We start from the raw sequence: 17,407 nt of genomic DNA, 5'->3' as shown, positions 1-17,407 counted from the left end.
CGAAATTTTATTTGTATATTATCAACATAGAATATAATTAAGTTATGGACTTTCCATAAATTAGATTTGCTGAACCATCATATAACAATCCATCTGAAGATGTTAACATTTGTGATATGTGATAAGTAGATGAGTGGATGGAACTCCCTCATGCCACTTACATTTTTTAATTTTTATAATCCACTTACATTTCTTTTTTGATTTATTCCAGTTTCCCCGATCAGATATTTCAAATATGAACATCATAAAAGTGCAAATAGTTGGAACAACTTGTGCGGTGAACTCTTGGAAGTTCTTACTATTTGAAGGAAAAAATTATCTTAATACCCTGAATTCGCCTACATCATGAGGGAGAGATAGAAATAGAAATAAGAAAATGAGCAGTATAATGTGTGATTTATTGAGAAAAAGGAAATTATGAAGAAAACATTATGTGAAAATGAGATAGAAATGAACAATAGTATAAATGTATTAAAACCACTCTTTCATCCACTAGTTCGCAAAGATCATAATAGTTTGTGACTTTTTCCTAACCTAAATTGCATGGTAACATGACGCGGGAGGTACCGGTCCACAAGCCCCTTAATCACCAACCCAAATACCCTCAAGCAACAATCAAATAACTTTAACTCGTCATCTAAATTAGCATTGTCAAATAAATCATTGTTAGTGCCGGTCATGCCGACGCAATGATCAACATTGGCTCCCCTGACACTATGTTGCGATTGACTTTGTTTGTCGAGCGTTGGCTCCACCAATGCTAAAGTTAGTGTCCGCCTTGTCGGGAAATTGTTTTGCATCGCGTTAGCGACGGCTTTCGACCGACACTAACTTTGCGACAACCTTCAACCGACACTAATTGCTTAGTTTCAAACAATTTCAATTGGTTCTAACTCCGACGCAAAGCTGATACTAATTGGTCATCGCGTCAACCGTCAAGCGTTCCATCATTGAGGGTTTGAGATGAAGCTTCTTTCAATCTATTGGACCATCACTCTTTAGTCATTCAACTTGTTGTGTTTGACAGAACTTGAGCCAAACCCAAATCAAAATTGTTAAGTTGATTAATTGGTGAGGCTATTGTAAAGCAAAGGTCTAATTATTCGTATCTTTATCTTGGAGAAAAGTAAAAGCTAAGGAATATAATTTGTGATCTTGTAATGAGTACACAACCTTCTTGTTATTGTTATGTATGTACTTGACAACTTCATTCCCATTGGATGTTTGGTTAGATGGTGGGGACTTGGCTTTTTTTCCAAGTGAAGGCAATACCGAAGAAAAGCTACAAAAAGTAGTAAGCTTCAAGAGATATGCAGACATTGCTATATAAGGAGCTCTTTTTAGTTTCAAAGGAAACCTATGGTGAAAGCATCAAAGTCAGGTTCTCCCATTATCTCCCTCCTCACCTTCATTATCATTCCTTCAGCTTCTTTTCTGATAAAGTAGCCAAGTGGCAACTTCACAGTGGAAAAGCCAAACATGGCCATCAGAAAAGAGAAAGGATTAACGATTCCCCTATAGATAAAAATATATTTGAAAATGATCTCCTAATCTTCTCTATCAGAAATACAAACAACGAATATATACAGGGACCCAAAATTGCCTTGATAATTAAAACAACAGTTAAGGGGCTGCGGATTAGATAGTCATAGGATGGCCACTACTTTTGTCTCATGTCACCTTCAAGTGCATCGTTTTTTATTTTATGAAGTCCAATACTAAATATATTAATCAGAAGAAACAGAGTCTACAAGAAAGAGCCGGTTGAAAAACTATTGGATCAACACAACTGGTCACAAGTTTCGGGTTAAATTCTTGCCTCCCCATAGGTCGAGGGTTCAAATCCCCTTGGTCCAGTAAAATACCAATTGGTAGGCAATCATTCTCAGGGAGATCCCCCGGCGCTCCTACGAAAGAGTTGGCCTTTGTTGAACCTCACTAGCAAGTTACTAACGCCCTACCTGATAAGCTTGAGGTGCTTATTCTCTGTTCTACCATTTTGTAACTAGAAAAAAGGAAAAATTTTGTGGGAGGGAGGAACATCCCACCATAACTGTGAGGAGAAATCACAGGTCAAAGAAGACTAAAAGATGAGCTGGGACATTTGTTTGACGATTGACATGGGAGAAAACAATAGATGGAAAATGGCAGCTAGGACTTAACAATCCTGAATCAAGTTTCAGTTTCTATTGCCGGCATACAAGTACCATTGATGATTCAGTTTCAAAGATCACATTGTCCGTTCCTATGTCTTTAACAATATAGATACTCCATCTTAATGCCATAGCTTCTGCAAATAAGGGGTCCAATCTTTGTTCTTCCAAATGGGTGCCTGCAACTAGCATAGCATATCAGCCCTGTTGGATCGAGCAACAAAACCAAAGCCTGATGAATTTGTACCCATCCATCAAACATCAAAATTGATGGTGGAGTTTTCCAAAAAACTGGTGCTGGAAGCAGTGCGAGACTTTTGCAATTTCTGGACAGCAATCCATTATGTGAGAACAGCCATTGCGCAGAGCCTATAGACGCCGCAGGATCTGCCAGGAAATTATTGAAACATCTATCTTTCTGAAACTTCCAAATTGACAAGGATCCTTGGAAAATCTTAGCCACAGAATCATCATTTTGGTTATCAGACTCCCTTTAGCCAAAAAGAGAAGCTAGTATGGATACTATCTATGTGAGAACCAGGCTGCTCTTTCCCAGCTACAATGAAGGAAAAGATGATCTTGGCTCTTGAGTCTCCGGAACATGCTGCCCACACAGGTCATATGATGTTTGCACCTTCACTCCTCGTTTGGCTAGATGAAATATGCAGGGATGTATTATTACCTGCTCTGTATATAAATGTTACACTTTGCAAGGGACAACAGCAGACCATAATTTTTTACATGGAAAGATAACATCAGAAGATCCACTTGCAGTTTCAGAAATCTTTGCAGCTTGCAAATGGTAATATATCGACTTAACACTGAAAGTCCCATCTCTATTCCACCTACAGATCAATCTATCTTCAATATCCCTCCAGCTTAAGGGAATAGACTCAATAATCTTTGCCTCTGCTGAAGAGAAAAACTGGTTTAGAACTTGAAGGTTGCAGCTCCCTTCCATCAGAAAAAAATCTGCAACCTTCCGATCTTCTAGCTGAGGATGTACATTGGACAATACATATCCATCACTAGTACCAGGAAGCCAGAGATACTTCCATATGTTAATATTCTCCCCATTTCCAACCCTCCATTCAATACCTTCTCTGATCATGCTTAGGATACTCCAAACACTCCTCCAAGCATAACTAGGTTGGTAGCCAATACCCGCATTAAGCAAATCTCTCAGGAAAATATTTGGCCTCCAAATCCTAAATAAGAGAGATTTCTCATAATTCAATAATCTCCACTCTTGTTTTGCCAATAAAGCCTGGTTAAAGCCTTTAAGATCTCTAAAGCCAAGTCCCCCTTTGTTTTTGGGCCTGAATCAGAGCTACCAACTAGTCCAATAAATTTTTCTCTCATTATTTTTTTGTCCCCATCAGAAATTAGCTAAGAGGCTTTCAACTTTAGAGCAAATCCAAGTAGGAATCCTAAAACAACTCATCACATGATTTGGGATTGCTTTGAGTCACGAACCTAATTAAGATTTCCTTCCTAGATCTAGATAAAGCTTTCGACTCCCAACCTTAAGATTTGATCTTCAAGTGCATCATTGTTAGAATTAATTTTAGTGAAATTGATTGCAGTAAAAGTGAGTTAAAAGTAAAGTGATTTATACTTAAATACATTTATGAGAAAAATGATTTCATAGGGCAATATTGTGAAATTCTATAGTAAAAAACTACAATTGATTATATTCCCCTCATCCATTTTGTAGTTTCATCTTAGAATCGATTTTGAAACTAAAATTAATTGTGAAATAAAACCATCATGACATGTACGGACTAGTTGTTTTTTTTTCCTCCGAATCAATTATAGCTCCATAAGCTACTCACATAGGTTTCTCCTAGGATTAATTTTGACAATATAAAGTATTAATTCTGATGTTCACAAACGGGTATTCCAATATTCAGTACCACCCTCTTAGTTTATTTCAGTTTGATGTAGGTCCTCCCTTTTTTGGAGCAGAGTGAAAATAAACAAGAACACTAAAGTATGTATTGGATTTATATTTTTTTTTAAATTACCACTTTGAAAGGAAGTGATTTAAGAAAAAAAAATTGCATGCAAATAACATTGCTGATTTATACACCCAGTCAATAAATATGTATGAGCATGTAAATTCTTAAACGTATATTTGTTTGATTGCATGTACTTGAGAGGTCTCGTAGTACTGAACAGAATAAGAACGTTACTTCAGACCAAAAAGAGTAGTACTGCTTGCAAAGAGATCTCGTATTTAGAGATAAGCAGGAAAAACATGACAAGACATTCTTTTCAAGAAAGAAGTGGAGATGGTAAAGGAAAAGCAACATCTTTTATTCTAAGTTCAAATTTGTAATAACTAACTTGTGTATCCATGTACTCTCACCCAGCATAACTTATTTCTAAACCCAAGAAAACAGCTTCCATGAAGGAAAACTTGGGAGACATTATTGGTTTAGATAATAATATTGTAACAAGACATCATATAGATATTTCAAAATTACAACATGTCCTTACTTGAGGTTCATAATAATATCAGGTGAATCAATACTGAACAGAACGCACTGCATTGATGAAGGAAGCTATTCTTGCTGGATCCTTTTGGATTCCATCTGATGCACAAATGCCACTACTGACATCCACCCCTTCAGGTTTGAGAGTAGATATAGCCTCAGAAACATTCTCTGGATTGATCCCTCCTGCTAAGAGCCAACCTTGCTTACTTCTAATTTTTGGTAGTTTAAACTGCGCCCAATTGAACGCTTTGCCACTGCAAGGAAGTTCTCTAATGAGTACCAAGATATTACCATGCAGAAAAAAAGAGATTGAGCCCGTTTGGCTGCGAACCAAAGAGCACTTTTTGGAGCTTATCTAATGTATTTTAGTACATAAGCTTCAATAAGTGCTCTTTAGTCCGTATCCACACGGCCTCATTATCTAACATGCAGATGGGTTAAGCTATACAAACCTGCCACCCTTTGCACTATCTACAAGAACCCAATCAACTTGAGAGCACTCTTCATCAGAAATTGTGTTTAAAAGGCTCCCATCCTCATTTGCATGGAGAACATATATTACCCTATTTTCCTGAATTAAAGACGGGAAAGCTATCCGAGAACCAGATCCATGAAGCTGCATTGTCCAACGAGATCAACCATTTAATTGTCAAGGAAAATACTTAAACGAGAGGCAAAAATATACCTGCACATATTCAAGGTTTGAGGCATCAGAAGCTCTTAATATCGTTTCTGTGTCATCATCCACAAATACTCCCACAGGTTCCGCTCCATAATCTCTTGAAACTTTTGATATCTCCTTTGCAACAGAAAGTGAAACAGAACGTTTTGAGTTTGGCCACATAATCATTCCAATAAAGTTTGCACCAGCTTCGGCCGCCATAGCAGCGTCTTTAGCTGATGTAATGCCGCACATCTTAACCAAAGGTTTACTCTTTTCAAGTTCCTTTGACAAGCATGAATCACTTCCCAACTCAGTAAGTTTGCAGGAAACTTTATACTTTAGACAGAACCTTACGCTAGAAAATTGAAACGTCTCTCCTCTCAAACCTACACAAATTATAAGTTCAGACATTTGAATAGTGTCTCATCTATGAATTATGACCCAGTCCCCTAGCATATTCAATGAAAGGCCGAAAGCAAAGGCATGTAATTAAGTCTGCGTGAGGAATAAATACTAGTTTGCTTTTCAGAAAACTTGAGGCACATACCAGAAAAAAGGCATTATACTCAGCAAACAAAGAATCAGATTACCTAGAGTTGGTCTTTTGTGGGAATTTGTAGCTCTAAATTGCAAGTGACTCACAGCAGTTGAACCTGTACAGAGAGAACAACATATCTTGCCAGGTCAGCAGAACCAACAAACAAATGCAGTGTTACACATAAAGCATATCGAAGATTCATCGTCACTGATAATCTCATAAAAAAGGCTAGTCAGATATGTGCTTCGAAGATAAATTTGAAAACTATAGAGAAGTAGGACAGCCTGATGACCTTGTCAAAATTGTGAAGAAAATGAGCTTTTATAAAAAATGAAGTTTTAGACAACAAAACTCCTTCATGATTGTAAAATGAAAATGCATATGAAGATGAGTTGATGACAGGCACTGTATTAATTAAGAACTATGCCATTCTGTATACTCTGATATTTCCTTTAGTAAACTGAATATAAGAAACTTGGGGAATGGTGATTTGCAATGACTTAAAAAAAATTAATAATGGTTCATGTATGCAGTTCCTACTGAATAAATGAATTGTTAAAATAAAAAGTTTACAAATTACAGAAGCAGTTTCTATTCAAACAACAAGAACAAAGAGATTCATAGAGCAATGCTTCCTCAGCAGGGCCAGAACAAAAGTTCTCATAAATTTTGATAGATAGTTTGATTTAAAAAATGTTGATGTTACAAATTAGCATAATGGACAAAAGGGAAAGTATTAAATAAACCAACCAATAATTTTTTTTAAAATGAAAAATTAACAGTGAATTACACAACATCATGTCAGCTAGGAAATTCATCAAACAACTGGAGTGCATGAATACCAAGTAAAAAGAAACGAGCTAAGAACGAAAAAGAAATGGGTAAAGAGAGAAACCTGAAAGCATGTTGAGGCTTTGGAATGGTGATAGAAGAGTTGTTGCCACTTTCCGGTGAGAAAGTAGCCAAGGCCGCAGTTGTTAAACGGCTGTGCGTTTTGATGCTAGAATGTGCTTGTCGTCGTACCAGTTATGCAGACTCATAATAAGTTATTCCATTTTCATTTTTTTAAGAATCAAACAAGGTGGTTGCTGTATTGCCTCCTTTCAGATGAGGGTGTGGTACCTCTGCTTGTTTGGACCAGTAGGAATGTGACATGTTTTAAATGAGTTGACTTTTCAACTATTTTGAAATGAATTAAAATAGTAGGAATTGATTTTCTGAAAATCTGGTTAAATAAAAAAAAAGTTTATTAATTTGTTGTTAGGTCCCTCTGTTAATTAATTACTACAATAAAAATAACTTATTCAATTGAATTGACATGACCATTCATTCCCCCTATTTGAAAATTGAAGCAACATTTATCTTTGAAATCCTCACTCTCCTCCTTCCCAAAGTTAAGCGTTTCAGAGAAGCTTGAGAGAGAGAGACAAGCGACGACGAAGGCGACGGCGGAGAAGACGAGGGACGACGACGGAGACGCGACTTTGAAGGAGACGAGGGAAGACGAGACGCGACTTTGAAGCCATACGGTATGTTCTTCATCTTTTGTTTTGGTTGTGTTAAAATCGGTGATAATCAAGTCTTGTTTTTGGTTAGATGGTTTTGTGTTTTAGGCAAAAAGAACGTTGATTTCTCAGGGTTTTTCCTTCAGAAATTGTAACACCCCGATTTCGGTGGCGCCAGAACTTTAGTAACCAAAAGTAAACCTAATGTGGAAAAACGTGAATATATTTTTTTTCCGATAATATAAACAAGACTGAAGTAATTAGAACGCAATTGCGAAAGACAACAGAACTAATATACAATAATAATTACAGCCCCCGCTTTAAGTAGCTAACCGCGTCACGAGTAAACCTCCAGTGATGGAAAGTAGTAGAAAGTAGCGCCCGTAGGCAAAAGGTACAAACCAAAAGAAAAGGTTAAGTGTTCGCAACACAAACCCTCAAAAATGAGGATAAGTCAGCCCAGATGGCCTAAAACAAGATCTCCTAGTCCAACCAACTCTCTGTGATTCCCGTAGAGAAACCACACAAAAAGCTATCGGCGGGAAACTACCCTGTTCCCAAAAGAAAACAATGACGGTCAGAGCTAAGACTCTACTCCTACACTAAACCCATCCCGATTGAGCTCACACCAGCACTAAAACCTACATGCTAGCATGATCGTCGTCCGAATCTGAATTCAGAACGACCTAGTCTATGTACACCATCTGTCCTCCTCTCGCGAACGCGATGCGCTCTTGTTCCAGCATCTCAACCCTAGTTTCCCCCGAAGGGTGAACCATCGTGAACCAGCCCGCCAAAGACATCTGACAGAGGGTGTTTGTCCGCCAAAGCACACACAGAAGACGCGAGGGTCAACTCCAAAGAATTATGTAAATAATAGCATCGATAGATACAGATAATAGAATAGCCACTTAGGCTTATAGCTAGGGATAACATCCTAGGGTTGCATATTCCATAATGTATGTAACGACAGTAATAACAAATAGCATGCATCAAATAGAATTATCAATTATCAATCACACTCAGCAACTAAGTCAGTATGCATGTTGCATGAAATGATATGACGGTTAACCCAGTTAACCAAATGCATTCCGGAAACGGATGGACATCAAACGGATCAATCCTAGCACCAGCAACGGTGGGACCATTTCTGCCCGCGTGCCTCTTACACCACACAAAGGTAGTCAGATCAGCCGTAACCCGTAGGTCTGCCATTTCGGTCTGCTACAAGAGTCGTCTACAAATGCTCTTACACGGCATTCCGGGTCTTATGACCATTTTGGAAACCGACGAGGTCCAGAGTACGTCCTGTGTTAATACCTCATTAATGTTGCATGAATGCAGGATGATTAGTCAAACAACGTCTCCGAATCTCACTCGACACGTCGCCACGTGTTCTAGCTAAATTAAAGTCTCTAAAAGCTTACCCTAAGGTAACGGTCGATTCTGCGACAAAAGACACATCTTCACAACAACACATAACTCATGATGATCTCCAAATCATCCGACTCATCTCAATCCGATGGTCAAAACTGCTCAACGAGCAAGAGTATCAACATACTCGGAAACTATCAATTTCCCGGACTTATCCCCAGGATAGCCCAACAACACAGCTGCTCCAACAGCACAAGAGCATCAACATACTCAATACTTCTCAACTCCTCAACACTTGGATCCGACGACACTTCTCGTTTTCCAAAACTAAGATTTGCATCCGAAGCTTCCTTTCGAGTTTATTATCATTAATTGAAGATTTAGAGGTTGTTTAATGTCTTATGAGTTTTCTTTACAAAATAATATCCTTTTAGTCTTATCGCAAAATCTTATAAGTTCTCGGGATCTCCTAATCCCCAACTGACTCCAGAGAATGTCTCGATCCATAAAACACCATAACAAGGCCCGAATCTCATTCGTCCTATCAAACTTTCTCAAAACTCTCAAAATAAAATCGGCATGACCTGCCCGCTATTCTCACTACTCAGAATCTCAGATTTCATTGCAAAAGTATAATTAACTCAGCACAATCAACCAACATGTCATATATCAACATATTAAGCAATAACCACATAGCACTTAGCATATAAGGCATGCATCACACATCCTAAATTACCCACATAGCACTTAGCATGTAATTCACTCTCAAAAACATTCAGTAGATGAAACATCTACATTGTCAGCCGAAGCCTCAGAAAACATTTTTCCAATCAAACACAAACAAGTGCATAAACAGTAAACAATGTCGAAAGCATCGACCCTAAGCATTAACTAGAGATTCAGTGAGTAGCCCTCACCTGAAGATTCTCCAGGATGATCTTCTAGCTCTTCCTCACAAGCAAAGCCTTGTTCCTCAGGGAATTCCTCAAAATCACCTTTAGAGCAAAACCACAGAAATACTATCAGAATCTATCGGAAACTAAGCTATCAATACTTACTAAGTTTACACGAAGTAGTACATACTCCGAGGTACGATAATCTAACGCGAAAGGACAAGTTTTCGAAAAAGGAATTTTCCTCCTCCTCCCCTAGGGTGCTCGGCCACTTTTCACAATAGTGGGATTCGATTTTTCTTCGATCAAACTTGGTTCCTATGCTATCATTAGCCGTAACTAAGGGTATTCTAAGCTCGGAAAAATTATCGGATCAAAAACTGTCGCAGGGGTATTTTGGTCACTATTTTTAACTTAGAATTTCAAAACTAAAATCCCGAAAAGCAAATTTGACAGGGACGTCACCAACGATGTTTATGACAACTAATCCTACTAGCACTAAGCTAAGGCGATAGTTTTCAGCCCAAAGAACGAAGCTTTACTCCAAAAATGGGTATTTGAGGCATAAATTGATTCCGGCGGAAATCCGGCGACATAACGGAAAAACTAATCCGGCAGAAGTGATCTTGGGCACGTAAGGAAGATGTTTAGAATCAAAAATGGAATATTCAGGATAGTTTTGCAAAAACCTCAAAACTATCAGCTCAGAAAAGTCTAGAGAAAAGCTATGGAAAAAGCGATCAGAGGTAAGGATTAGCGACTATACCTCGAAACCTTGAAGTAGCAACTGATTAATCGACGATCAAGCAAGGATTGAACAAAAACTCTTCTTCCTCTTCCTTCTATGGAGCTCGCGGGTTTGGAGAGAAAATGGGTAAGATATTTGCCATTTTTTCTCCTTTCTTGCTATATATAGAGGTTGGTAAAACGCGGTAAAATGAAAGTTTCGCGAATCTGATTTTTCCGGCGTCATTCTCCGTGAATTCTAAGATAGGTTTTGGCGAAAGAATTCCAAAACTAAAATGAGGTCTCCTTGTATTTTTGGTAACTAATGCAAAGTCGGTGTAAAACTATTTTACCCGATAAGTTGATTTTTGCATCGGATGTCGGAATAGAAAACTTACTTCTGAAGAAAGATTGAAATCATCGAGAGAAATGGGTCTACGCGTGTGGAATCTTCATTTGATGTTCCAAATAGAAAAAAATCTTCATTGTCGGTTGATTCTAGGGTTTTGAAATACCAGGGATTCGGTTTCGGCAAACTTCCGATGATTGGGATCGGACGTTCGTAGATCCTAGAGTTTCGCCTCGAAACGATTGTGATATATGGAAAAAGAGAAGTTCTAACATTTCTCTGAAGATTTTCGGACTAAATTCCTACAGTGTTCCAAGGGTGGAACATAGTTTGATTTCCTATGGTTCTTGTCCTAGGTTTTAAAACGAATATTAGTCGTGCTATAACTTAAATCGACTTCGATACAATCCTTTGACTTTTCCTGAACTTTCTCCTTCATAAATTTATTTCATTTGGTAACTCTAGTTCAGGTTTCCCTCCACGATACATCAACCCTAATCGTGAATAAGAAGTTTATTCACTTGGCATAAGTTTAAAAACTTGGGCCTTACAGAAATGGTTTTCCTTTGGTTGTTTGCAAAAAAAGTTATGATCTTTATGTTGTTGATTGAGAACTTGTTCTGTAAATGAGTCCGTCGAAGTTGCTCTACTGTGTATATTTGGAAAGGGACCTTTTAGATCATATGCATGTCGTTTATTGTGCAATCTAAATTTGAATGTGTCATCGTATTCGGAAAGTAATTTTAGACTTGGGCTTCATGTGCTCTGTTTCGTTATCTTTAACTGGAATTTAATGGATAATGTTGCATGCAGACACTGGAATGAGTTTGGTGTGTGAAATTTGTGCTAAGATTTATGTTGGTACCGTATATATACTGTTTGCATTGCAATGAAAGAGCAAGTTATCAAATCTTTTGCATTGTTTTGTATGGTTGAGTTGGTTTGAATTAGAAATGTGTATTATTTTGTGTTGAATATTTGAACTGATTTTAAGTGTTTTTGAAGAGATGATTAATGTCAGAAACAATGGTGTGGGAGGCCCTGATTTCAGTATTGAGTTAGACCTGAAAATGGTAATGGTCAAGAGCTCTGTTTTCCCATTTTTCATTTGTGCTGGTTACTTTTTTTGGTTTTAAATGTTAATTACTTCTTTGGAAAAAATATTAGGAGAGCTTGCAAGTTCCAAATGATTTTTTTGCGCAACACAGAAATGCTTTGGGGAATCAAGTTGTGATTAGGGATCCTGTAGGGGGTGAGTTCTCATTCAGGTTGCTCTGTGGGGGCAATGGAGGTTTGATATTTGAGTCTGTGAATGAGATTGTGAAAATGTATGGTTTGAAAGAAAATCATTTGGCTGATTTCTATTATGGTGGGAGGAACATGTTTACTGTGAGGATATTGGATTGTATGCTGAATGAAATTAGCTATGGTGTTGGCTCTTCCCAGAGGCAACCCATAGTAATAGATGATGGTAGTTCAGTTGAGATTGGTGAAGATGAGGCTATGGAAGATGTTGTTGATGAGGAGGGGCTGCAAGATGTTGGTGGAGAGTTTGTGGATGTTGTTGACAGTGAAGAGGATGATGGAATGGTGCAATTAAGTGATGATGGTGAGGATGATGGAATTGTGCAATTAAGTGATGGTGAAGAGGATGATGGTGTGGAAAGGGTTATTCATGAATTTGATAAGGTGATTACTAAGTCAGGTGCTACTGCAGGCCAAACCTTGGTAAGTCCTTAGAAAGAGCAAGTTGTTTTTAAAAGTAGGGTTAAAAACTATAACCGTCCCTGAACTTTGAGCGAGTTTTGAAAACCGTCCCTCGCCGGAAAATTATCTGAGAACCATCCTCAGACTTTCAAAAACAATATTAACCCATCCCTCCGGTTACCATAGCTCCGACAACCCCCTTATGTGGCATTCCACATCAATTAATGAGATGACGTGTATTTTTTTTTAAATTTAATTTATGTCTCTAATTATCTAACACTAATTTTAATCCCTAATCAGTAAACATAAATCCCTAAATCTATCTACACATAAAACCCCCAAATCTGAGTTAGGGTTCATCCTCTTCTTCTCCCTTCCTTTATCATCTTCTTCTTCTCCCATCGTGTTCATCTTCTTCTTCTTCGTTTTCTGGGAAAGCAGAGGAAGAACCAGGGGACGAGCGCGACCAGGAAGACGATGATGGATGTAGGGTGCCATAGGAGGCTGATGCCCACCACGGAGAGGACGATGTTGAAGTAGTTCACGCGGAAGTGGGTGAGGTTGCACTTCACGCGTAGCCTGGCTTCGCCGAGGGAGCACATGCGCGTGAATGAGTAGAGCGCGAAGACTTCCTCCCATGGGCGGCGCGTGGGGAAGACCGGCTTTGAGGAGGGGGTTGCGCGAAGTGGAGGCTGGTGGAGTTGGAGGATGAGGGTGAGGGGAGGGAGCTGTATTGCGGTGGTGGTGGTGGTGCTGAAGATGAAGCAGATGATGAAGAAGAAGGCATCACAACATCACAGAGCTGGAAGAAGAAGAAGGTAATCAGATTAGGAAAGTTGGAACCCTAACTCATGAATTGGGGAAAAGGAAATCAGATTTGTTTTGGGATAATTGGGTTAAATAAAAAAATTAGGAATTTTTTAAAATTTTTAATAATAAAAAAAATTACACGTCATCTCATTAATTGACGTGGAATGCCACATAAGGAGGTTGCCGGAGCTATGGTGGCCGGAGGGACGGGTTGATATTGTTTTTGAAAGTCTGAGGATGGTTCTCAGATAATTTTCCGGCGAGGGACGGTTTTCAAAACTCGCTCAAAGTTCAGGGACGGTTATAGTTTTTAACCCTTAAAAGTAAATTGCCAAGTTAATTTGCTGCAAATGTTATTTTAGAATTTAATACAGTGTTTATTTTCTTGTTTTCAGCCCCTGCCTAAACTGTATGTTCAGAATCACATTAGGGCAAACTGGAAGCACATCATTCTTCAAACCCCTGAGGATAGAACCTATAGTTGTGAGCTGAAGAGAAGGAATCCTGGACAGATTGATAGTCCGTGCCACATTGGAACGGAATGGTATCAATATGTTAAGGATAATAAGTTGAAGCCGAGGGACACTGTCCACTTTAGTCCTGTTAGCACTTATAACAATATGGTTAAAGTTACCATTACTCGTAGGGCACATAAGTGAATTTAATGTTTTGTTGATCTTCCATATGTTGTTCTTGGTTTGGACCTTCTTGTTTGGTTTACAACAGTAGCCTAATTTTGGTTTTGTAACTTTTGACAATTTGGATCTTGTGTGTGGTTTTGTTGTTTGGAATGAGTATGATGAACTTTGTGGTTGTTGTTTATGAATGTTGTTTGTTGGTGTCATGTTTATGGATGCTAAAATTGTAATGCAATATCATTATGATTAAGTTTTTATTTATTGACTTTATAATAGTAGATTTTGTAGACAAAATTGGATGGCATCCCAATCTTTTTCTTCATCACAAAGAAGAAACATGTATGCTGATGGTAGACTCTGCAATTATGGACTTGTTCCACTCCTTAGGACATCATGGTCCAGTGAAAACCAGGGACGAAGATATTACAAGTGTCCTATGAAGGTATAATTTGTCTTTTTCTCATATTGTATAGTATTGTATGCAAAAAATGTAAAGGTTTAATATTTGTAAAATATTTGTAGGTACAATGTCGGTATTTTGACTGGATTGATCCTCCTGGTCAAGGAATTGTTGAATCCTCTGTGGAACCTGTGATGCACCATTTGCATTCTAACGCAGCAGTTGCGACACCGGTTGCGAATAACTTTGAATGCTTAAAGAGGACACGAGCTTTGATCGCTGAATACAAGAGAAGGGAGCAAATGTATCTGGTTATTGTTGTTGTCTCATTGGTTGTTGCTATTATATCAATTTTGTTTAAGTGAATTAAATTTGGCTGTGCGAAACAGTAAACATGATATTGGTTGGATTGTTTTAAGTTGTTGACATTTGTAGTAATGTTTACTGGTTGGATTGTTTTAAGTTGTTGACATTTGTAATCTCAAGTGACTTTGCATTTGTAAACTTAAGTTTTTCACAACTTTTCACATTTGTAGTCTCATGTGACTTTGCATTTTACAACTTAAGCGTCTATAATCACTAAGGATGATAGTACTTAAGCTTTTAAAATCACTTGTAGCGTTTATAATGCTACAAGTGTTCGGAGAAGTTTTAAAAAAATTTATGAAACAAGTTGGCAATCACTTGTAGATATAAATTACTTAATGGCTTAAGCATTTACAATCACTTAGGTGATTTATCTCATTTTGTTACAACAAACCCCAAGTTATTGTACGCTTGAGAGCAAGCTTTTCATAAGTATTAAATGGCTTAATTAGGGAATGTGAAAAGAAATTCATCATAAGATAAAGTGCTATAGCAAATGGCTTCGAAAGAAAGGGGGCTATAAAGCCTTCAAAATTCAAAATTAGGCTATTAAAACCTTACAAAATCAAAATTAGGCTACTCATGCGTTACAACGCAAAAAGCCATGGCAAAAACACAAATTCACCATACTAAAGGTCCAAAAAGATCACAATTTTAGCAAGTTTGATGCACTTTTTTCTTCTTCTTGGCAGCTTCAACTCTCCTTTGATAATGAGTCAAAGCCTTTGTTAGCATCTGTCCTTGAAGCAAGTTTTGCGAATGCAAAACAAGGTCCACACCTAGCTTCAATCTGGTGAAGGTATCGACCTATAATAGGTTAAAACTAAGTTAGTTATTATACAACACATCAAAACCCATTTTTTGAACATGAAATAGCTGAAGTTTCAATGTGGCTCACCTTGATCTTGTACCCATTGCCTCCCATTTGGTTCATCCAAGATGCGACCCACACACCAGAATCATTTCTATATGGCAGTAGACAGAGCAGTCAAAGGATGAATTACATAAAATTGAATTTGATGAACTCGTAAATTAAAGTAGAATCTAACTTATGAATCATTGCATTGAGCACCCACTCCTTTAGGAACAACCACTTTGAATGCAGAGACAATAGGTTTTGGAGTATCAGATGAGGTGTAAAATGAGTCATCAACCAGAAGCTCCTCTAAATAAATACACTATCCACCACAATTTTTTTTTTAAACAATTCAGGGTATGATAGATTTTTAAAAAAAGATGACAGACTTAATACAAGTTATTGTACCAGCAGTTTTGTGTGTCTAATCCTAGTTGACATTCTACTTTGCTCCGGAAAGCTATCCAGATAGACCACTTCCTCTTTGTGGAAGTCAACCACCAAAAGATACCAGTGCTTGTTATCGTCATTAACAGGTACGAATATCTAAAGGGCAAGCAATTTAGTAAGAAAATGTAGTTGTAGAATAGGATTTAAAAATTTGAACTGAAGTCATGGAATTACCTTTGATAGCAAGTCAATTTTCCCCATGAAGTGTTTTTGGTAGAATGTTTTTGTAGAATCAGGATTAGGAACCCATGACAAAACAACTTGCTACAACGTAAAGGAAAATAAGGGATTAATAACAGCATGAAGATCATTTTAATAATAATAAAAAGGGATTTCAAACAATACTGAAATGCTTGTTGGAAAAAACCAAAGTCCTGGATTCTGCGCAAAGGACCTCTCTCTTGTAGTCAGCATGCAAGCAAGCAAGTTAATGACATCCTTAGTGACATTTTGTTTTGGCATTAGGCTATGCAGCACACCTCGATTACCGTCTGCAAATGGGATGTTAGGCTTTACCATATTCTCCTTCCTGTATCCATATTAAAACAAGTATCAATCAATATAGCAGCATATTCTCCGTTCTGTTGTAACAGTTAATGGCTTACCAAGAAGCATCCTCCTTCGTGGTTTTCTTGAAGACATATGTTGCGACAGCCATCTCTGCATAACATAGTTTACTGGTGTGTTCTGCTTTGAATATTTTTTACAGGAACTACATAAAACATAATAACATTGAAAGTCATTATAAAAAATTGTTTAAATACACCAACTCATAACTATTTCATATTAGTACAACTTACTGGTGGAATCATCAATGGTTCTGATATCTTTGGACTACTTTCGATCGGCGAGAGCTCAAGGTCAGAACTCATAACTTTGGGTGGGTTAAACAGTTTTCTAACAAATGACCTGGGGTTTTCAGCAACTGGATCACACATTGGGGTTGGCAGTTCATGATTTGGTGTTGGCAGTTCATTGGTTGGTGTTGGCAGTTCATGAGTTGGTGTTGTCAGTTCATTGGTTGGGGTTGGAAGTTCATGGGTTGGGGTTTGCAGTTCATGACTTGGTGTTGGCAATTCATGAGTTGGGGTTTCTAGTTCATGAGTTGGTGTTGGCAATTCAGCGAAAAGGGGAATCAACTTATTCATAATTTTTTCAATCTCAGTTGGCATTGTAGTGGTCGCAGGTTGAATAGGGCTTTGAAAAACTGTTGACAAAGATGGTTCGAATTGGGATGGTAATGATGGTTGGATGGCCATACCATTTGGATTTCATCACCGTTTGTGTTAACCACCCAATACTCCTCATGACAACATTCAAGTTTGCCTCCATCAAATCCAGCTTATTTTCATCCGCCACTTTCTGAAATAATCATCAAAAAAACAACATTCAGCAAGTAAACATCATATTTATAAAACGAACAACATAAGTGCAAGAGATTTATGCAAACAACAAACCTTTTTTTTCTTATCCTTTG

The 17,407-nt window shown here is 37.8% G+C and overlaps 1 protein-coding gene across 1 annotated transcript; it reads right to left on the bottom strand.

Annotated features, from left to right (window-relative positions):
- Positions 1-4,448: 4,448 nt before the first annotated feature.
- Positions 4,449-6,974, bottom strand: LOC130726637 (N-(5'-phosphoribosyl)anthranilate isomerase 1, chloroplastic-like). Its single transcript, XM_057577940.1, has 5 exons — positions 6,752-6,974; positions 5,909-5,971; positions 5,340-5,704; positions 5,107-5,270; positions 4,449-4,908 (listed from the first exon to the last, which is right to left on the bottom strand). Exons 1-5 carry the CDS (start codon positions 6,759-6,761, stop codon positions 4,683-4,685), a joined length of 828 nt encoding a protein of 275 aa, XP_057433923.1. The 5' UTR covers positions 6,762-6,974; the 3' UTR covers positions 4,449-4,682.
- Between the last annotated feature and the right edge of the window lie 10,433 nt (positions 6,975-17,407).

The sequence above is a fragment of the Lotus japonicus genome, chromosome 6 (genome assembly GCF_012489685.1).
Source record: "Lotus japonicus ecotype B-129 chromosome 6, LjGifu_v1.2".
NCBI classification, from domain to species: Eukaryota; Viridiplantae; Streptophyta; class Magnoliopsida; order Fabales; family Fabaceae; genus Lotus; species Lotus japonicus.
Note: the sequence above shows the minus strand (reverse complement) of the source record. Positions and strands in the feature narration are given on the sequence as shown.

Excerpts from the sequence above, each read along its gene's own strand:
- LOC130726637 (XM_057577940.1), bottom strand. Across the intron at positions 5,705-5,908 it reads CCACAAAAGACCAACTCTAG|GTTTGAGAGGAGAGACGTTT; the intron begins GTAATCTGATTC and ends TAATTTGTGTAG. Across the intron at positions 4,909-5,106 it reads GATAGTGCAAAGGGTGGCAG|TGGCAAAGCGTTCAATTGGG; the intron begins GTTTGTATAGCT and ends ACTTCCTTGCAG.